Below are 20,343 nucleotides of genomic sequence, written 5' to 3' on the forward strand. Positions count from 1 at the left end.
ATTCTTCTTATCCTGCCTGTCTGTTTCTCTTCTAGTCATGTGTTTGGCCCCGCTAAAGAAAACATTGGCCGTGTAGTCCAACAGGAAATACTCCCACATCTGGTGCTGGTTCAGAACATCAACATGAAGAAGTGGGCTTTATGGGGAGTTAATGTGTGCCCCCTCTCTATCCCAGCCCCTAACACAGCCGCTCGTACCTCCAGGCCACCCTGTGCACCCCCTCCTAGACTTTACACCCTTTACTTAGCTCTTCCTGTGTCTCTGTGAATCTTCGTTGGAGAGGTGGCAGAGAGACAAAGTGTGAGGAGTCCACTCTTTATAGCTGCCTCTATTAATGTTCACAGATAAACTCAGATGTACATGTATTAGTCACACACAAGGTGGGTTCCCAGGGACTCTTATCAGAGTTCCTGCCCCTCTGCTATACGGAGACTCACTCAGTGATTTGTAGTCATAAACTGTGACTCATGAACACATCTTCCTCTAAACTCTGACAGCCACTCTACCTGCAACTCTCACACAGAGAGAATATTGCTTTCTGCTTGGCACAGCTTCACAAACCTCTGCTCACAGCTCTCCTTTTTCTCCTAGTTTTTGATCATTAAGATAATATTATGGTCTGGTTTGGTATCAGTCATTCCCCTCTGCCCTGAGCTGAGTGTATATTCAAAAGGTTGTTATGCTTGGGAAAAGGTTGTCCATTTGTACTATTTTCCCTCCGCTCCTCCCATCAGGAGGAATAATTGTGTGTGTGAGTGTGTGTGAGTGTGTGTGAGTGTGTGTGTCCGTTGTGTGGGCCCGTTAACCTTATAATTTTATACTTGTTTTGAATGGATGGCACAGAAAAGACCAAGTGGCCAACAGCCAGTGTACACTATGGGATTATGATATACTGTATAATGTACGCTGACCAATATGAATGGATAACTGTGATGGCTCCATGAATATTAACAGTACTTTCTTCCCTCCTCTCAGGCCGTGTGACCCCCGAGCAGCTGTGCTCCTACATGCAGCTGTTCAAGAGCAGTTGGGGGGCGCTAGAGAGTCACTGCGGGGTGCTCCAGCTGGGCCTGGCCACGGCCCAGACCCTCCGCCACCCCAGCTTACCCCGCTGGGATGCCTGCCTGGCCTTTGAGAGGCTGCTGCTGCAGGTCTGTACTCATCTTACACAAAACTGTTATCCATATGGGTTGTAGGCAATAAAAAGTCTAAAATGGATATCCACCACAGATGCAAGCAATTTTCTTTTTTGATATTAAAGAATGTGGATCAAATAACTTGAACATTGCAAACAGATTGTTACATTCTATCCTGTACGCCGTTACACTGACAGAGTGTAATAGAAGAGCAGCACATATGATGGCAATTTGTAATTATTCCTTCGAATCTTTCCCTTCGGGTAAATATTTTATTACCGACGCTCAGCAGGTAAGTGGCTGCTTGTGGTTGCTAGATGTTGGCCAGAATGTTGTGTTAAACTGACAGGGACAGGAACACATATGCAGATTCCTCTCCTTCATAAACAAGGTCAGTTGTGTTTGTAGGGTAAACATTTGGATCCAGTAAACACAGCAAAAAAGCCAGATTTTCCATCATGTTGCTTTGAGGCTTTTTGAGGTCTAGTTTACGGGGGCGGACAGCGGCGGATGTCCACGTGTGTTTGACTGTGGAAAGGTCAGAGGGCAAGCCTGATGGAGGGACAGAGGGGCGAGTGTAAGAATAAATCAGAAGCAAAGCCAGCCAGTCATCACATCAGCTCTTTAGCAGTGATCAACTGATATTGTAGGAAAGAGCACCAAGCTGAATGGCGCCATACTCTGCGAGATAATAAATGGTAAAGCCAGTTTTATCCTTCTCTTACCTTGCTATTTTCATTGAGTCGCTGTATATTCCTGAAGCTGTAAAGCGAGCAGCAGAATAGCAAAGTATTTAGGAAGTTATTAAACTAAATCACGGAAAAGTAAAACAAGCTTGCAACAGTGCCCTATGCCAAATTGGAATGTCAAAACAACCTCATATACCTTGGTCCTCAGCTGGGGCACGGGTTTATTAAATGAAGGAAGAAGACTTAGGGCTTATAGTCCCAGTATCCATTTACTTCATGACCCCACTTTGATCCACTCGCTACCCCATGGTTATCTCCTACACCTGGATCATTCAAAGCACAACATTCTCACCACTGTTTTGTAGTTTCAGTCTCATAACCACCAGGTTTTAGGAACTGCGTCCCGTTAAACTGACGATGAATAAGTTAATAACAGACTGTTGTTGTGTTTAGCATCAGGATAGTATAAAGAGCACCTGGCGTTGGTTCAAAATGAAATTCTTCAAAAATCAAATCTCACAATCAAGCCTTGAGCGCGATGTGAGAGTTGCTGTTTGCAATCAAAACGGCCCTGGGTTTTATTGAGGTATTAAGGGAAATGAGTTGTGTGTCCTCTGTGCCCCCTCTGTTTATTTAATTTCCATGTGAGTTTTTTTTTCTCTGGCTCAACATGGACAGAGAGAAGTTAATTACATTACAAAATGGCGGGATGAAATGCCGTTCAGCTCTGGCTGGCGGTTGGGCCGTGTTTGCTCTGCCTGAGTGTGTGAGGGCTGCTGTGGATAGTACTGGGCAGAGCCGGTCGCTCCACTGCTGGTGGACAGTGCGAGTTCATTCAGGTTAAGTCTGTGGTGCCCCGGGGCCTTGAAGTGGGCCTTGACTGAGGCAAAGGGCCATTCAGTTCAGGGACCAGCCTAGTTTATACCTTTCCAAATAGTTATGCATATACTTTGTCTGCATAGTACTATATAATAATACTGTGTAAGTGCTACTTTGAGACCTAAAGAAACATGTAATTGCTCATGAGGTTAAATATGCTACTGTTTAAAAATGGGGTTTGCTTGTGCATACTTTTTAATGGTGGCCTTCACTTGAAGGAGATATACCTGTGAGGGTCATGCAGCTGTGAGGCAAGATAGGGAAACAGCTGTGGTTAAAAAGCTTGACATGTTGTGTAATGTGGTGTGATACATGTTGTTTATACTGCATTTACAGGGACTGCTGGATTACCTGCTCAATAAAGGACTTTTATTTTGTGTGAGATGGTCAGATATCTTGTTGGCTGGCACTGCTGCCCTGCTCGCTGTCTGGCATGTAACTGGGACTTGGTCTGAATGGGTCAGATTGAGCAGGCTTGGTCCATCTCCAGGCCGCAGGTACAGAATGTGTATGCTAGACGTGTGCAGCCAAGGCAAAGCTCAACAGACTCACTCTTTCACCACGTCCCAGAACATCACAGGCACCCTACCTTCCCATCATCGGACCGCCAGAGCCTCGACCTCACCAAACTCAACATGTATACTACTACTGTACATCCCTCCCAGAGCGAACTGACTTACTTTGTAAGGCTAGTATTGTCTTTGGGTGTGCTGTGCCGTTTACTGTTCATTAGTGTGTCACATCAGTAAACATAGCAGCGATGACAGCGGTGCAGTGGAGAGGGGCTGACCTCCCTCACCCCGGCCTGTTGCTCTACTCTGCTGGGATTACAAGGGCAGGACTCTGCAAACATTCAAGCTCCGAGTTATTACTGGTCACAGCACAGCCGTGTGTCCCCGCTCCCATGAGTCACTCATACTGCCTGCCTGGTCCTTATCTCTGTCTCTGCTTTGTGTTTGTGTTTAAGTCTGAAACACTGTTTTATATGTAAGTTAAAAACAAGCTATGAACCCAATTCCCTTGACATTAATTTCCAGAAGCTGACATTGTTCATTGGGACTCATTCGTACAAACACAAGATACAGATCCAAATGAGTCTTTTTGAAAATGTAAGCATTTACCAGCATGTGGTTCAAACCCCCCTGCAGTCAGCATGTCGATGTGTCCCTGGGCAAGACACGTCACCCCAAATTGCTCTTGTGGGGATTGTCCACAGTATTGAGTATGTAAGTTGCTTTGGTAAAAGTGTCTAACAAGTAACATGTATTATTATATGACAAAGTAGTTTACCAAGACAACCAATTGGCGGTCTTTGCGAGTCTACTTGGTAACAAGGGTTGACACAGCTAATATCCAAATACCGATCCTGTTGATTGGGTTGGGTTCCAGATGTCAACATTGTAATTCGAAAAGGTGCTAGACTTTAGAGGTCTGTATTGGAAAAGGGAGTTATCTGGGAGTTTAAAACTGTATATTAGTCAGATGTAGAGATATAGGGGGAGATGGGAAGACATGTGGCTAACGGCCCAGGTTAGAACCAAGTCCGCTACACTAATGGTTTATCTGTTCCCTATAGTTTCAAATATGAACATATCTTCAAACAGCTTATACTGCTCACTCGTTGGTTTTAGCTCTTGTAATGCATAGTCCACGAGTTGGCCCAAGAGGAATATCAGCTCTCGTTGTGTAATCATCCCAGGAAAGACAAGGTTTTTTTTTTTGACACAAGAAAAAGAGGGAGAATTGTCAACCTCAGGTGAAATTATACATGCACCTCTCTCCAACTGCGATTGCTCAATAATTGGTGGAACATCCTACTACTCAGAGTGTTGGTTTTCTCTTTACGCATTGAAGACTAATCTCTTATCTATTGTGATTGTATCTCCAAGATAAGTCGTTTTCAGACTTTGACGTGCTGCGTTGCGTTGTCCCCCACTCTATGTTGTGATGAGGGATTATCTGTATAGCCAGGTTGGAGCCTGGTGAGCCACATATTCCATGATCTGCAGCAGTACAGTGTCAGTGTGTGCTGACCAAAGACTCATGACCCTTCACCTCAATCCCTTGACCCCTCCAGGACGCTGACCTGTAGATGCTCAGACTCGCAGGTCTGCAGTCTGACAGTAGTCTGACAATTCTAAGTTTTCTGACAGAAGACAGGCAGTCATATATGTAACATCTGGATTGTATCATTTCTTATGGCGACAAAAGGACAAATGTTGATATTGGTCCCAAGTAACTTTCATCTTATCTGAGCTGCATGCCACAGACAGACAGGGGGCTTTAAGCCTGTAATTGGTCTTTCCCCGGGGTATGGAGCCCGTCCCCACATCCCAGACATTCCCCTTATTCTCCATCTCTGCTGTGTCCCTGCAGCCCCCACAGTGACAGGCGGTGGGGGGGGGTTACTGTGGTTTGCTGGAGATTGTAACAAAGGGGTGTGAATGACTCCGGGGCACTGCCCTATGATGTCCTGTACTGACCTTCTCCAGTTCCCCACTGTTTAACAGTCTCACATCTGGACTGACCTGGTCTGACCGTCTCCCCATCCATCCACCTTTAGTACCTCACTCTGCCCTCTTACTGCCCCAAGAGTGTCTGCTCCGAAAGCCCCTCAACCGGGGAGCAACAAAGCTCCTCTCACAGAAAGAGCCACAGGAGGTTCATGATCAACTCCTGTCTGCCTCTTGACCAAGTGGCTTCTCTGCCTCCGTCCTATCTTCCTCCGTTCGTCCCTTTTTATCAAAACCACGCTTCTCTTCTAAATATGGCATACTGTATCTCTGTTATGTGTTCTCCAAATAGATGCTTCAATGCAACATACACACACGCATGTACAACATGAACTATTGAGCTCAAAGTCAACACCACTGCTTTCTGCAACTTGAGGAAAATGCGGAGCTGGAAGAAAGTGGGCCGTATCAGAAGTTATTTACCTATCTCTTCCTTCCTGTGTTTAGTTGTAGAGGATTACATTTGGAGAGGGGAACAGGGATGGAGTTTACTCCCAGGAAGACCCAGTAATAGCCCCCATCTCATGTCGTACCCCCCCCCCCCCCCCTCGTTCAAGACGGCTGTGTTTACATTGTTCTGCACAGCTCAGGCCTAATGTACTATCTGTTTAATAGGCAGAGAGAGGCCTGTTTATAGAGAGGGACCTTTTTAACAGAGGTGATGGGCTGGCAGGCCAGAGGGCAAGACTAACTCATCTCACTTCCTGTTATCATTACCTCTCTTCTCTCAGACAGATAGGTGCTTGGCTCGCTCCACGCTCTGCATTACTTATCCCTAATCGCCTCGCCATCCTGCTGGCTATGATTGTGCTCAATCTCTCTCCCATGGAAAATGGAGGAACACAAGGAGGCTCAATCAAGTTGCCTCATATGAAACTTTCGTGGCTCCACTTCCTTAGCTCAATAGTCATTTGCATGCGCTGCATTTTAAATGTTCTACTAAGCATCTTTCTACTAAATCTATATCTCAGCCCACTGAACTGCAACGTTATAGGAATGGCTTTGGTGCTAATAGCTGTGGAATTCTAAAGTTACAGCTCTCAGATTGTGGAAGCTGAGGGAGTCAGAAGGGTTTGATCCACTGAACAGTTGGTCTTCTACTCAAACTGCCTTTTTCCTGGCATTGTTTTGTAATGTGTCAGAGTTGCATTCGCTGCACATGAGCATCAGTGGATGTTTTCTCTACTGGTCTCTATTGTTCACTGCGGCTGTTGTTCACTGTGGAGTCAAAACCCATCTCGTCAGGAGGATTTTTCATGTGGCCTGGAGGTTCCCCCCCCCCCCCCCCCCCTCATGAATGTGTGTTTTTGAGGGTTCTGCAGGATTTAAACTGAATGTTTTTCACAGCCTCGGCGAAAGGGTTTTCTCACACTTGCTGAAACCCAAACATGCAGATTGAAAGATCATTCCCGGAGATCATCCGTGCGGCTGCCTTCACTTAAGCACACTTTAGCCATTTCAGAACTCTGTTGCACTGAGCTGCATTGTCATCCTCCAGTGTTTGGGCGAGGTGGTCTAGGAAAAATGACCATAGGGGGCTCTTGGAGCTCCAACGAACACTCTCCATCCCTGGTGAATCAGGTCAGTGTGGTCGGCTGACTTGGCGTCATACTTCATTTGAGTATGCTCCAAAAAGACACCACAGACTAGGGAAAAATCCCACAATGCCCAGCATTCACCGTTAAGTTGTTAACAAGGAAGGTTGTAGAAAAAGATGGCCATTAGAGAAGGTGGCGGGGGTTTCAAGAGACCCAACAATGACCCAGTGTCCTGGAAGAAGCCGGCCAACGAACCACTTTATACCTTTATGTTCCTCTGAACTCTTTAATTTTTAATACCATGTCACTTTTCGCTGTTCAAATTCCATTTTTTCCACAATGTACTACAACTGAAACTGCAGCCAGATGTGCTTTCAAGTAAGTGTGTGTGCGCCCATGTGTGTGTGCATGCATGCATTCATGCATATGCATCCTTTAATGTGCTTCTTCTGGTAACAGTGTCTTAACTTCCTGTTGTCACAAACAGGCTCTCTGTTCCCTTTTGGAAAAGCTCCACCTCAGGACAGATTAACTATCAGGTCATTTGTCACTACCTGCTGAGCACAGGGCAGGGAAGGTCATGGCACACAGCACATGTGTCTTTGTGTCTGTATGTCTGAAATGGAGACTGAGAAACATTCCAGGACCTTTGAAGGTCTTCTTTAGATACTGATTGACCCCTTAGAGCAAGATTAAAGATTGTTAGCCTGATGTCATTGTGATTGATCAGTTCGGGGTGATGAGTATATTAGCGACCAGTTACAAATGAGAGACTCTACCGCTGGCACTTCCATAATTAGCATATATTTTAGCCTGCAGATGGACATGTGGCTGTCAAGTTTCTCTACGCTTGGTTGGCTTATGATGAATGCTTAGCCTGATGAGTTAGTGGACCGTTATCTCTTAGTAATGCTGGCCTTTTTGGACACAGTAGATTAGTAGTGCCCCCTACTGCCAAATGAGACCAAAGACTTTCTGTAAACAAAGATGAATAGGGCAAGGTGGGGGAAGAAAGACCCCTTAGGTCGTGGAGCAAAGGTAGGACAAGGACTCCTCTTTGCTATAGCGTGTAATTGTACCCATCTGAAACCCCAGTCTGCCCCTCCCTCTATCCTCGACCCCCACCCCTCTGTTCGCTCATGCCCACGGTGCAGACCACCTTGTCGCCCCAGGGATTCGCCCAGTCACCCAAAGGGAACGAGTTGGACCAATCGCTATGGCAACTAAGCAGTGAGGGTCAAACTGGGTCAATCAGAGACAGATTCCTGCCACCCTTGCTCTGTCATTAATTACCCATAGTTCCCTGGGGCACTGCTCCATGTGTAACCACATAGCTCAGGAGGCTGGATCCAAGGGGTTTGAGTGTATGATCAGGTGGAGCACACCATTTGTTTTCATATGTGTATCTGTGACAGGGTCAGTGTTGTATTGTATTACTCGCTAAGTGTGTGTACTACCTCTGACAGTGTTTGGAAAGTGGTGTGTCAAATGGATACGTCATGTTTGGAATCATATAATAATAATAATTGATTATATAATCAATCCAGAGTCCCTCAGCATCTTGGATTTGAGCAACTTGAGCGCCCACACCCCAGTCCGCTCTAACTTTAAACGTTTCAGTGTTTATAGGTTGTGACAACATTAGCTGTATCTGGTTTTGAGCTCTGCTTTCATCTTGAGCTGGTATTTGCATTTGTTAGGAATTATGTGGAGGAGAAAAAACGCATACCAATTCCCTTTTTTGTGTTTGTCAAGGTTTCCTTTTGTTGTTCTTGGAATCATCTCATATGAGTTCGAAATTCAAGTCATCTGTGGAGGGATTTGTGGAGAGTGGCGACTCCATTCCTTTCTCAATGTGATTGACATTGGGGTGCAGAGAATCAGGTGAAATGCCCCAGAGGCTTCTTGCTGAAGTCTGGAGGTAGTTAAACGTCCTTCTGCAAACTTTCTTTTATTCCGTTTAATTTTTTTCTTTTTCTGCCTTGGTTTTGAATTTTCATTAAGCTATTTCATCCTCTGTCCGTCTTTCTCTTGCTCCTACAATATTATTTTTAATTATTCATTTGATTGTTTTTTTGTTGATTTGGAAAACAAATTCTTCATTATAACTGTTTAATTTTGAGTAGAACAGCCTATCTGGTACAGCAGTGCGAAGGCCTGTATGCTCAAACATCCTGGAAGAGACTGAAGCCAGAGCCTCCGAGGTGAACATGTACGCATCGAAGAAATATTTGTAAATAGATATCAGACGTGTCTTAGAACAGTTGCCAACATGCTGGATATGTTTAGTGCAGTCATGACAAATGGAGACTGATTGACCACATGTTTGCTAGATACAGAACACAGAACGATGTATTGTCAATGAGCTTTTCAATGTGATATAAATACACAGAGTGTTGAAGTAACCAGAACATGTGGACTATTATACAACAATGCATTTTAAAAGTTGTGTTGAAAGTGTTACTCTGCCTGTCATGGTTTGTATACCACATGAGACCAAAACCAAGATGATCCAGCCCTCTATGCTACATTTCATCCAATAGGAGAACTTGATTTAAAGACATTTGAGGGAAAACCTCACTAATTCCTGTGTTTTCCCGCTCTAGCTTTCATCTGGAGTGAACTCATATGGCCCACTTTTCTTCTTCTATTGTTCTAAGCTTGCTCTACTTGGAGGCACATGTGGGCCTGTTTGTCCCCACTGCTGTTTTCATATAAATGGGAAAAGGAATGAAAGTAACGCAAAACAAGCATCAACAATGAACCGCTAATTATAAGCGGGAGGAGGGATGGAGGGGCTGGTGGAGGGGTTCTCTTATGCCCACCATGTGCCCCCTCACCCCCCCTCTCCTCAGTATCCTTCTGCTTGACTCTCCATCTTCCCCACTGTTTCTGTTTCTTCTGTTCTGAGTTATTTAAGATGCCGTCTGCTCTCTTTCATGTTTGCAGTTGTGGTGTCTCTGTGCTGTGAACATCGTGTGTCTAAACATCACAGCAAATATATCTGCTCCTCTCATCACTCCAGACGTGAAGAGCGCTATTGACACTATGGTCTTTGACATGCATTGAATTGTGTGTTTGAGAGGCATTATGAATCATACCGTTTATGATTTGATGAAAGTGCGTTCACTTTGGGTGGTCATGTTTGTGTTGAAATTGTCATAAGCTTTTACTAATATTCAATTGTGGTTATTAGGAGTTTTAGTAAAGAACAATTAGGCACGGGTTCATATGACACATTAAATACATACTGCACATCTGGCGGTGAAGAGCACCAGTCCAGATGTCCTCATTCACACTGAGCTAACCACCACTCCACATCCTTTTTAAAACACAACAATACTGAGGTTAAACTGCAGAATCACATTTTTATTTTTGCAAGTTTGCAATACTCCACACTGCCATTGGCTAACTCTGCTCTTACTTTAATATGTCTTTTTCTTTTCTCTGAATAGACAAAACTTTTCATAAAGTATTCAGTCAAAAATGTCAATACATTAAACAATTAATTGTACATGACCGATTATCATGATGAAAATAAATTCCTTAAGCCACATTGTGTTACTATGTGTACACTTAACTAAATGTAAAGGTATCCAAAACACAAGCCCTGCACTAAAACAAATGTTCAGTTTGTTGTGAGAGGTGCTGACACAGCGCTGTGGTCATTTTGGAGTCTGTAGAGCACGGTGATGTTGCACTGCATTAAATTATAGAGAAAGCAGTTTGTAATGTTTTGTCCACTTCCACTAACATTAGTGGAGGTTATTACAAACACCTATAGTTTATCGTAATAAAACGTTCTAACCATGCCTAAGTTATTTGATACTCAAACACACATTTCACTTTGTTGACATTAAACACCTATTAAACTACAGTTTGATTGAGTGTGCCTTGTTTTCTAACACTTTATTTTCTAAATAATCTTATTCTAAATAAGCCAGGGATATTAAAAGTTCAACAGTCCAACTCTCTAGATGTTTCTGTTAACTGTATTTAAAAACAAATAAATTGCAGCACATTTAAGGGGAGACCAACATCTATGTGAAGATTGTACAATAAAGTTTGTTTCAACTATTTATTTAATGCCAAAACTGTCACTACTATCTCATATTTTGTACTTATCAACTGATCGTCAAATTGTATACTGTTGGGAAGATAATTTTGCATTTAAAATGCATTTTATTTATTTTGTATTCTTTTTTGTATGTAAAATCTTCACTGTAAAGTTACACTATAACTTTCAGATAGATGTAGTGGAGTAACAAAAGGGAATACTTCAGTAAAGTACAAGTGTGTCACAAAGACTGTTAACTACAGTACAAGAGTAACTAGTTACTTAGTTCTCATTCATAACACTCCGTTCGATGTCTCACTATGGGATGCGCCTCATCGCGGAGCAAACAGAAGCATCAATCTCATTACGCCAATCCTGATTGGCTGGTGATCTTGACGTCAGTGTCAGGGAAATCACCCCCTATAAGTAGCTTGCGCCACGATGCATGCGTCATTCAAACACCTCTTCTCGCTTCAGAGCACATCTCTACAGTAAGCCGGGCAAGCTTAACTGTCCACAGACTGAACCCAAATACCCATTTTGGTCGACGGGCGCTCGCCGGCTACTCCTTCTGCTTCGCAGGAAGACGGTAGTACTAACGCTGTTAGTATCTAAAATCGACCTCGCCCTTCTCTTACCCGAGAAAGTAAGGTAGGTCCGATTTTTTAAGCTAGCAGCACACCTGTTGCTAGCTCGCTCCCTCTCTACCGACACCACGGTAGCGAGGAAGTTTTTCTTTTCTCTTCTCCACGGAGGAAGAAAGGAATAGCATACTGGCACACCATTCAGTATTCTCCGGGAATAAAAGACCCACACCGTCCTTTTCTCCGGATTAAGGACAAGGTGGTAATATATTTTCTCCCATCCCACCTGTCGAGAGCGGGCCCTCTCCACGCCACGAGGCGAACAAGATGGACGCCCCTCTCCCTCACACCAGAGGAGTCAGGGACTCGGTGGCTCGACTCTGCGGCTGCGGGTTGAAGATCTCGGGCACAGACACACACCAGGTCTGTTCATCCTGCCTCGGGCTGGAACACGCCCGAGGCGCTATCGACAACCCCGGCTCATGCGGACATTGTGTCCGCTTCACCGTCAAGAGCCTCCGCCGACGGTTAGCACGACAAGCTAGCCTGTCGGAACAGGACCCCCCCATGTCCACTGACCTGCCGGCCGGCAGTCAAGACACGGGGGTGTCCGCCACAGAGAGTGAACCCCTCTCCGTGTCGGTCTGGGGCTCATTATCTGCAATGGCTATAGAACCGGAATCCCGCGCCCTGGCAGGCCGGGACCCGGTGACGACAAGACACCAAGCTGGGGCTCCCGGTTAGACCTCACCATGGTCTCACCCGCGGAGGATGCCCTCGAGCTGGACTACGAGGAGGACGAAGAGGAGGACGCCTTGGCGTTCCTCCTGTCCGAGTCGGGTGAACAGGAAGAGGACACCTTCATGTCACCGGCTCAGGCTGCAAAGCGGCTCTCCCGAGCGATAGCACACCAGCTTCGCCCGGTCTGAGCATGGACCTGCAGGCCGTGTGTAAACGCGCTGCGGCCAGACTCAACGTCCCGTGGCCCGAAATGGCCAAGGAGACCTCCGGGTCCCGCAACGAGGGAAAACATCTTCCCCAAGCAGCGGGAAAAAGGAGGCAACTCCTTCCAGTCTTCCCGCAGATGTTGGATGAAGTGTCTGTCTCGTGGAGAGACCGGCCCTTCAGCAACAAGGTCCCAATCCAGGGTGCCTCCTCCCTAGACTGCGACGGAATGGAGAAGCTCGGCCTGCTCCGCATGCCGCCCATGGAACCGCTGGTAGCGGCCCACCTTCTACCACGGGTGGGCCCGTCACCAAGCAGGAACCCCCCGCTGCCAGCAAAGTCGGACCGTTTTCAGTCAGCAATGACTGAAAAATCCTACAAAGCTGCAGCATTGTCCGCCAGGGCCCTGAATGTGTCCTTGCTGCTAACCGCCTACCAAGCGGAGCTCTGCGAGGACCTGTCGGGTAACCCGGGGGCAGCCACTCTGGACGAGATGGCAGCGGTCACGGACATTTGTCTCCGTGTCCAACGCTGCGCCGTCCAGGCCACGGGCAAGGTAATGGGGATCATGGTGGTGCAGGAAAGAGCGAGATGGCTCAACCTCACCACCCTCCCAGACCGGGAAAAGGAGGATGTGCTGGATATGCCCATCGTTCCCGAGGGAATTTTCGGCTCCGCTCTCGCCTCCATGCAAAGGAGGTGTGAGACGAAGAAGAGGGAGGACGAGGCACTCCACCTCTGCCTCCCTCGAAGGGTCCAGCCGCTGCTTTCACAGCAGCAGTCCTTTACCCAAGCTGCCTCGAACTCTGCTCGGTTTAAAGCACCGAAGACGCAGAGGTCGCAGCCCGCCCCGAGTCCCCAGCCCAGGCTGGAGACAAGGGCAAGCTGGCCTAGAAATTCTCTGGTTCCGGCTGCAGCTCAGGCTCAGCCAACCCAGAATTTCGGCCAGCAGTCGAGGAAGAAGAAGCGAGCGGCGTGACAGCCCCTCCTTCTCCCCTCCGTGACAGAGCTGGAAGTTCATTCCCCAGCTCTGAATGTGTTCCCGCCTCCTCGAGAGATGCCTAAACACCATCCTCAAGTCCGCACAAACACATGTCACACATTGGTTGATTCTTCTGTCATAAAACATTTGCCGCTGACGCATCCAGGCTTCAGGCCGAGGGCGCAGCTCAAAAAAATGAAAAGAAAATCAATGAAGCCAATAAACAGCACGTCAATTGTTCCCCTTCTGAGAGCAGCTACGGCATCTCTCAAAAGGCGGTTTTCTGACGGGTCTGTAAAGGCACCACCGCCACGCGCATGTGCAGTGCCGGCTGGGGCTTTAAGGGCACCACCGTCACGCGCATGCGCAGTGTCGGTGGGTATTGTCGATAAGGGGCACCACTGTGTTCAGACACTAGAGGGCCCCATAACACAACAAATAGAGACTCAGAGAGGAGGAGATGTGACATCTTCACTGGCTCTAAGGAGCATGCAGTGGAAAATGCTCACATCATCTGCTTGGGTTTTCAAGACAGTAACACGGGGCTACAGACTCCAATTCGCTGTCACCCCTCCTCGCTTCTCGGGCATTCTGCACTCGCAGGCCCGAGGAGAGTCAGCCCTCATTCTGGAGAAAGAGATTCTCTCACTCCTAGAAAAAAGGGCTATATCTATTGTACCCGCCGAGCAGAGTCAGAGCGGCTTTTATTCCAAGTACTTCCTCGTTCCCAAACGGGGAGGGAACGGAATTCGGCCAATACTTGATTTATGGGCTCTGAACAAATATCTAAAAAGATATAAGTTCAGAATGCTCACTCACACATCTCTGCTGCGGCTCGTGCGACAAAATGACTGGTTTACATTAGTCGACCTGAAAGATGCGTGCATTTTCACATCCCAGTATATTACCCACACAGCAAATATCTGAGATTCGCATTTCAGGGGATCTGTTATGAATACAGAGTACTCCCCTTTGGTCTGTCTCTCAGTCCAAGGGTGTTTGTACGGTGTACGGAAGCCGAGACAACAGGGTATTCGCCTGGCGACCTACCTGGACGACTGGCTGCTTCTCGCACAGTCGGAGCAGGAGGCTGTTACGCAGACAAATGTCCTCGTTAAGCACCTGCTCAACCTGGGTTTCATAATAAATACAGAGAAGAGCATGTTGTGCCCCGCGCAGACTATACTCTTCCTGGGTTTACGCCTGAACTCGGTGCCCTTTACAGCCCGCCTGTCAGCGGAAAGAGTGAAAGCTTTCAGAGCTTGTCTTGCTCTTTTCCAGCTGCGCAAACATGTTCTCTTCAGATCATGCTTGCGATTGCTGGGGCTCATGGCGTCAGCCATCCTGGTCGTACGACTGGGACGCTTACACATGAGGGAGTTTCAGCGCTGGGTGGCCGCCCTAAAACTAAACCCCGCGCGTCATGGGGCGCGGAGAGTAATGGTTACTGTGAAATGCGTAATGGCACTGCTCCACTGGCTGCACCCGACTTTTCTAGTACGGGGTGTGCCCATGGGTGCTGTCCTTTCACAGAAAGTGGTCACCACGGACGCATGTCTGACAGGTTGGGGAGGTATTTATGAAGGTCGCCCGGTGAGGGGTCTCTGGAGCAGAGACCTCCAGCGGGCGCACATAAATTACCTGGAGCTTTTAGAGGTGTTTCTCACCCTAAGACGCTTTCTGCCTTTCCTCAGGGGACATCACGTCCTCGTGAGGACAGACAATACGACCACAATATCGCATATTAACCGCCAAGGGGGTTTGCGTTCTCTCCAGTTACACACACTGGCGCGCAAACTTATCCTATGGAGCGGTAGGCGTCTCCTCTCTCTGAGAGCGACGCACATACCGGGAGTGATGAACCTCGGGGCAGATCTATTGTCCAGAGGTGCACCACTTTATGCAGACTGGACTCTACATCCAAGGATTGTGGGCCAGCTGTGGGTGCGTTACGGCAGAGCCGCGGTGGATCTGTTCGCTTCGAAAGACAACGCTCAGTGTCAGCTGTTCTTTTCGATGCGGGATCTGAATGCACCGTTAGGCGTGGATGCGCTCGCGCACGTTTGGCCTCCGGTCCTTCTGTACGCGTTCCCACCCCTGGCTCTGATACCCCCAACTCTGGCCTGAGTGAGAGAACAACGCCACACACTGATCCTAATAGCTCCACACTGGCCTACAATGTACTGGCTGGCGGAGAAATATCAGCTGCTGTGCGGGCAGCCGTGGCAGCTCCCGCTACGCAGGGACATACTGTCTCAGGCGGGGGGGGCGATCTTTCACCCACACCCAGAGCGCTTGGCTCTATGGGCCTGGCCCGTGAGTGGTATAACCTGAATATAGTGGGACTCCCTCAGAAGGTGATAAACACTATTCAGAGTGCAAGAGCTTCCTCCACCAGGTCCCTCTATGACTGTAAGTGGAGGGTGTTTGAGGAGTGGTGCCTTCAAAAAGGACACATCTCTTTTCAATGTCCTGTCGGGGTGATTCTATCATTTCTACAGGACCTGATTGATAAACACAGAGCTTTCTCTACGATCAAAGTGTACCTGGCTGCTATTGCTGCATGCCATGTGGGCTTTGAGGGAAAGACGGCTAGCCAACATCCCTTGGTCTGCCGTTTTATGAAAGGGGCTCGCAGGCTCCTCCCTGTTTCCAGGTCACTGGTGCCCTTATGGGACTTGGCAGTGATTTTAGATGGGCTCACTCGACCTCCATTTGAACCCCTGGAAGAAGCTGACATGAAACACCTGTCACGGAAGACAGTGTTGTTACTGGCTCTGGCATCTGCCAAGCGAGTCAGTGACATTCATGCGCTCTCTGTACATCCTTCATGCACTCAGTTTGCCCCGGGGCAAACGAGAGTGTTGCTGAAGCCCAACCCTGCCTTTGTACCTAAGGTGGTTGGCTCATGTACCCCCATTGACATTGAGGCATTTCCTCCGCCACTGTGTTCCTCTGAGGAACAGTGGCCGAATTTGCTGTGTCCAGTTCGTACTTTACGCACCTATATGGACAGGTCAAAAGAGTTTCGTTGTAATGACCAACTCTTTGTATCCTGGGCTAACCCTCATAAGGGCAAGCCCGTTACCAGGCAACGGCTCTCCCACTGGATTGTGGAAGCGATTGCTCTGGCTTATACGAGTCAGGGTTTGCAGGCACCAATGGGCCTGCATGCTCATTCTACTCGTGGACTGGCTACATCCTGGGCTTTGTTCAGGGATGTTTCCATCCAAGACATTTGTGCAGCAGCGAGCTGGTCCTCACCGCTCACTTTTGTCCGCTTTTACAGGCTAGATGTCTCTGCTCCAAGTGTGGCCCGCGCAGTGCTGGGCCTCTTGTTGAGACAGGGTTCTACCTGTTAAGTTCTGGTTGTTTTTGGTGATTTTCGAGATAAGCATGTCTAGCAATACGGGAGTTTCAATATCCCATAGTGAGACATCGAACGGAGTGTTATGAATGAGAACTATAGGTTACTTACGTAACCCCAGGGCTCAGAGTAACATGAAGTGAGATGTCTCACCAGACGGCCCTTCTTGCTAAGGCGAAGCGAAAAGAGGTGCTTATTTTGAATGACGATGCGACGTAGCGCAAGCTACTTAAAGGGTGGTTGGATTCCCTGACGTAGACGTCAAGATCACCAGCCAATCAGGATTGGCGTAATGAGATTGATGCTTCTGTTTGCATACGCGTTGAGGCACATCCCATAGTGAGACATCTCACTTCATGTTACTCTGACAACTGGGGTTACGTAAGTAACCTATAGTTAATTAGTTAGTTTCCCCAACAGCTGTCAGTGTGAGACAATGGTGTTGGATTGGAAAATTACTATTTAAAACAGCCATCAAGGTTAAGCTAAAAACAAGGTGATATCATATAAGTGGTTTACTTTGGAAACTTGAGCATTTAAACATTAGGTGACATTATATTTCTCACGGTCCTAGTGGTGTTTGGAGAAGCGGTGCCTCTTTGCTAGTGTGATGTGTTTAGACCTTGTTTAGCAGATAGACTCTGCGCTGCATCACATGATAGACAAACAGACAGACAAGGCATTAGTGATGTGTTTACCATCTGTTCAGGAAGGACAGACACGATGGGAGAGGATGAGGAAGAGAGACATTTTCACGGTGTACGAAGGCAAAGGTTGGGGGGGGGACTTCTGAGGATTTACTACCAGACGTCAACCATTACTTATCAGAGAGGCCAGTCAAACATCGGTGTACCCTCTGTGTCAAAGTGTCGTCCTTAACTTAGAGGAGAGGCCAGCCATTGTCAATGATGCGGTCTTCTTTATTATACAAAACCCATCAGGGATATGCACCCCAAAGGTGACAAGGAGATAATCACATTGGAAACAGCTGCCAAAATGCTGACTGAAAAATATAACACCTAGAAACAATTAGGATTTTTCTTCTTCTCGTATAAGGGACACAAGCGGTCAGAAAGTGCGACAAACGTCCTCAAGCTGTTGCCTCCACTTGTTGAAGAGGATGCTTAATATGGCAGGGCAACACAGTTTGTGACTCAAGGATTCTGGGAAATGAAGCCAATCCATTATAGAGTTGTGCTATAGGGATTATGTGTTGTAGGCCAACACTGAATTTAGCATCACTCTGGTTCCCTTGACACAAAAAAAAAGTTACAGAAGGAGAGTTAACTCTACTGTCTAGGTGTAGCAATCCTTCTATGCCCTCCACTTTTTTCCGACTCTCAGACCCCAGCCATAGAAGATTGTCTCTCAAAACCACAGTGGAACTGTTATTTGATTTGAGTTGTGTACAAGCACCTGCAAGTTTTCGATTTTGTGAAATATATAAGTTATGACTTGTCAAATTTATAATAGTCTTTAGAGGATTTTCTTAAAGGAGACCTATCATGATATATTTGAATAATATATTGTAGGGCCATACCTATATAAGGTATATTTATAAGTTTTTTTTTTTCAAAATACCAAACAGATCATGCATTTTAGCCATGCCTCATTTCGCACTATTTTGCTCTCCTCCACCCTGTCTATGCATGCGTTGCAGCTGACCACGCCCCCCTGCAAAGGAGGGGGCCGAGTTACGAGTGTCATGTTACCATGCTGTTACCATGATGTTACCATGCCACGGCAACCTCTCATTCCCCTGATTGGTGGAGAGTTGCCCATATAGGCAGAGCTCCTCGTCACTGACGTCAGACTATTTTCAAATCTGTATCAGTCTGTATCAGATCCGTTGTAGCCCCGTTTTTAGAGATTGGGGTATGGAGGAAAAGAGAGACGGTTGTGTTTTCTGACACTTAGTGAGTTCCCTGACACACCGGGGACACACATTCATGTATAAAAGACTTACAAAGGTGCATTTTGCATGACAGGTCCCCTTTAAGTCAGATGAGTTTAAGAGTCCGTGTGATTTGGCCTGAGCAGAGAGATGCAATGGGGAGTGTGTGAAGAAATCCGGGGAAAAAAGAGGCAATAATGGAGAGAGTAAAAAAAAGAGAGGCTGAATTCATGTTATGAATTTGTTTTGTTGCGCCCCCTAGTCGTGTTTTTAACTGAGCTCTGGGCTTAAGGCTCTGGGAATGTTTGTGCAGTAGAAACCCTGGGTGATGTTGTCTGTATTGTTCCATGTCCGCCTGTGTTTCGAACCATTGTCAGCAAATCACTACTGTGTTTTGTTCACACACACACACACACACACACACACACACACACACACACACACACACACACACACACACACACACACACACACACACACACACACACACACACACACACACACACACACACACACACACACACACACACACACACACACACACACACACACACACACACACACACACACACACACACTCTCACTCAGCCCTCCACTCATTGCTCTTTAACTCTTCGTCTGCCCCGTCCTTGTTTCCGTCTCTTTCTTTTTGCCCCTTTTATGAAATGTGATTTAATGATGAAATATGTTGCCACAGGGAACACTGCTGATATTCAAAGTGATATATCAGATGGACTTTGTGCAGGGCGATGGGCGTTAGTGTGCAGACATGCAGTCTGCAGAAGGATCACTGTATGACTGTGCTCTCCTTCATTCTAGCCTCCGTGTTGTGTCCAGCCCACCCTATGATACTTCAGTAAACACAAGCACAACACATATACCTTCTGTTGCCAGTTTGTCTGCATGTGTGTGTGTGTGTGTGTGTGTGTGTGTGTGTGTGTGTGTGTGTTTGTCTTTGTGCTCCAGCCAAACTGAGTTCCCAGTGTTTTGGTGGGGATCAGCAAGCTCCCATACAACCTGTCTTAGCGCTCTCACGTTAGTATATGTGACAGAGGACTGCTGTGTGAGCAGAACGCCGCCCTGTCCCGGGTCTTAGATTACTCACAGAACCAGCTCTTCACGCTCTGCTGCTCTGATATACACAGTGACAACTCACTGTGTTGGAATAATATATTTCATCTTGTAGCATTTGTGAGGAGACCTTTTTTTTTTTTTTAAACGTAGGTCTCGTCTGGGATGATAATACTTTCGAAACTACGGAAGACAAAACATTTTTTAACTCCTCTAATCTTTTTAACGTTTCCTGCCCCTGCCTCCACTATCCCTTACTGTGGCTTTTTTATTTCCCAACCCTATTTTCGGTCCCTTTTTTGTGTGAAAAGTGGTTTCCCATAAAGAAGCCGATTTGGTGAATATGCCTGTTACTGTTTATGATGTGGTCTTTACCCAATAATGCCTTTATTTGTATTTATGTCTGTGTTTGCACCACAGGTCCACATGTAATCCCTTATGTATGTCTATTGACACTGTTATTCCTCAAGTTAGCCAGCTCAGAATGGTACATAATCTAGATGATCATAATTGACTGGAAATAGAGAGTCACATAAGTGTGTTCCTGGGGGAGCATCATGTGTACAGGAGCACACTCACACCAACGTCACTGCAGCGATAACATCTCTCAGCAGATGTTGTACTACAATTAATTCCAATCATCACAAACGTAACTCCCGTCTCTCCTCCCTCCCTTTTTTCTGTTATC

At 46.7% G+C, this 20,343-nt stretch overlaps 1 protein-coding gene across 1 annotated transcript in view; it reads left to right on the forward strand.

The window, feature by feature from the left end:
* Positions 1-20,343, forward strand: part of scfd2 (sec1 family domain containing 2) — a 102,017-nt gene that overhangs the window by 15,005 nt on the left and 66,669 nt on the right. The window contains exon 4 of the mRNA XM_034081421.2: positions 976-1,151. Coding sequence (XP_033937312.1) covers positions 976-1,151 — 176 coding nt within the window. The remainder of the gene's footprint in view (positions 1-975; positions 1,152-20,343) is intronic.

Source organism: Pseudochaenichthys georgianus, chromosome 4 (genome assembly GCF_902827115.2).
Source record: "Pseudochaenichthys georgianus chromosome 4, fPseGeo1.2, whole genome shotgun sequence".
Lineage (NCBI taxonomy): Eukaryota > Metazoa > Chordata > Actinopteri > Perciformes > Channichthyidae > Pseudochaenichthys > Pseudochaenichthys georgianus.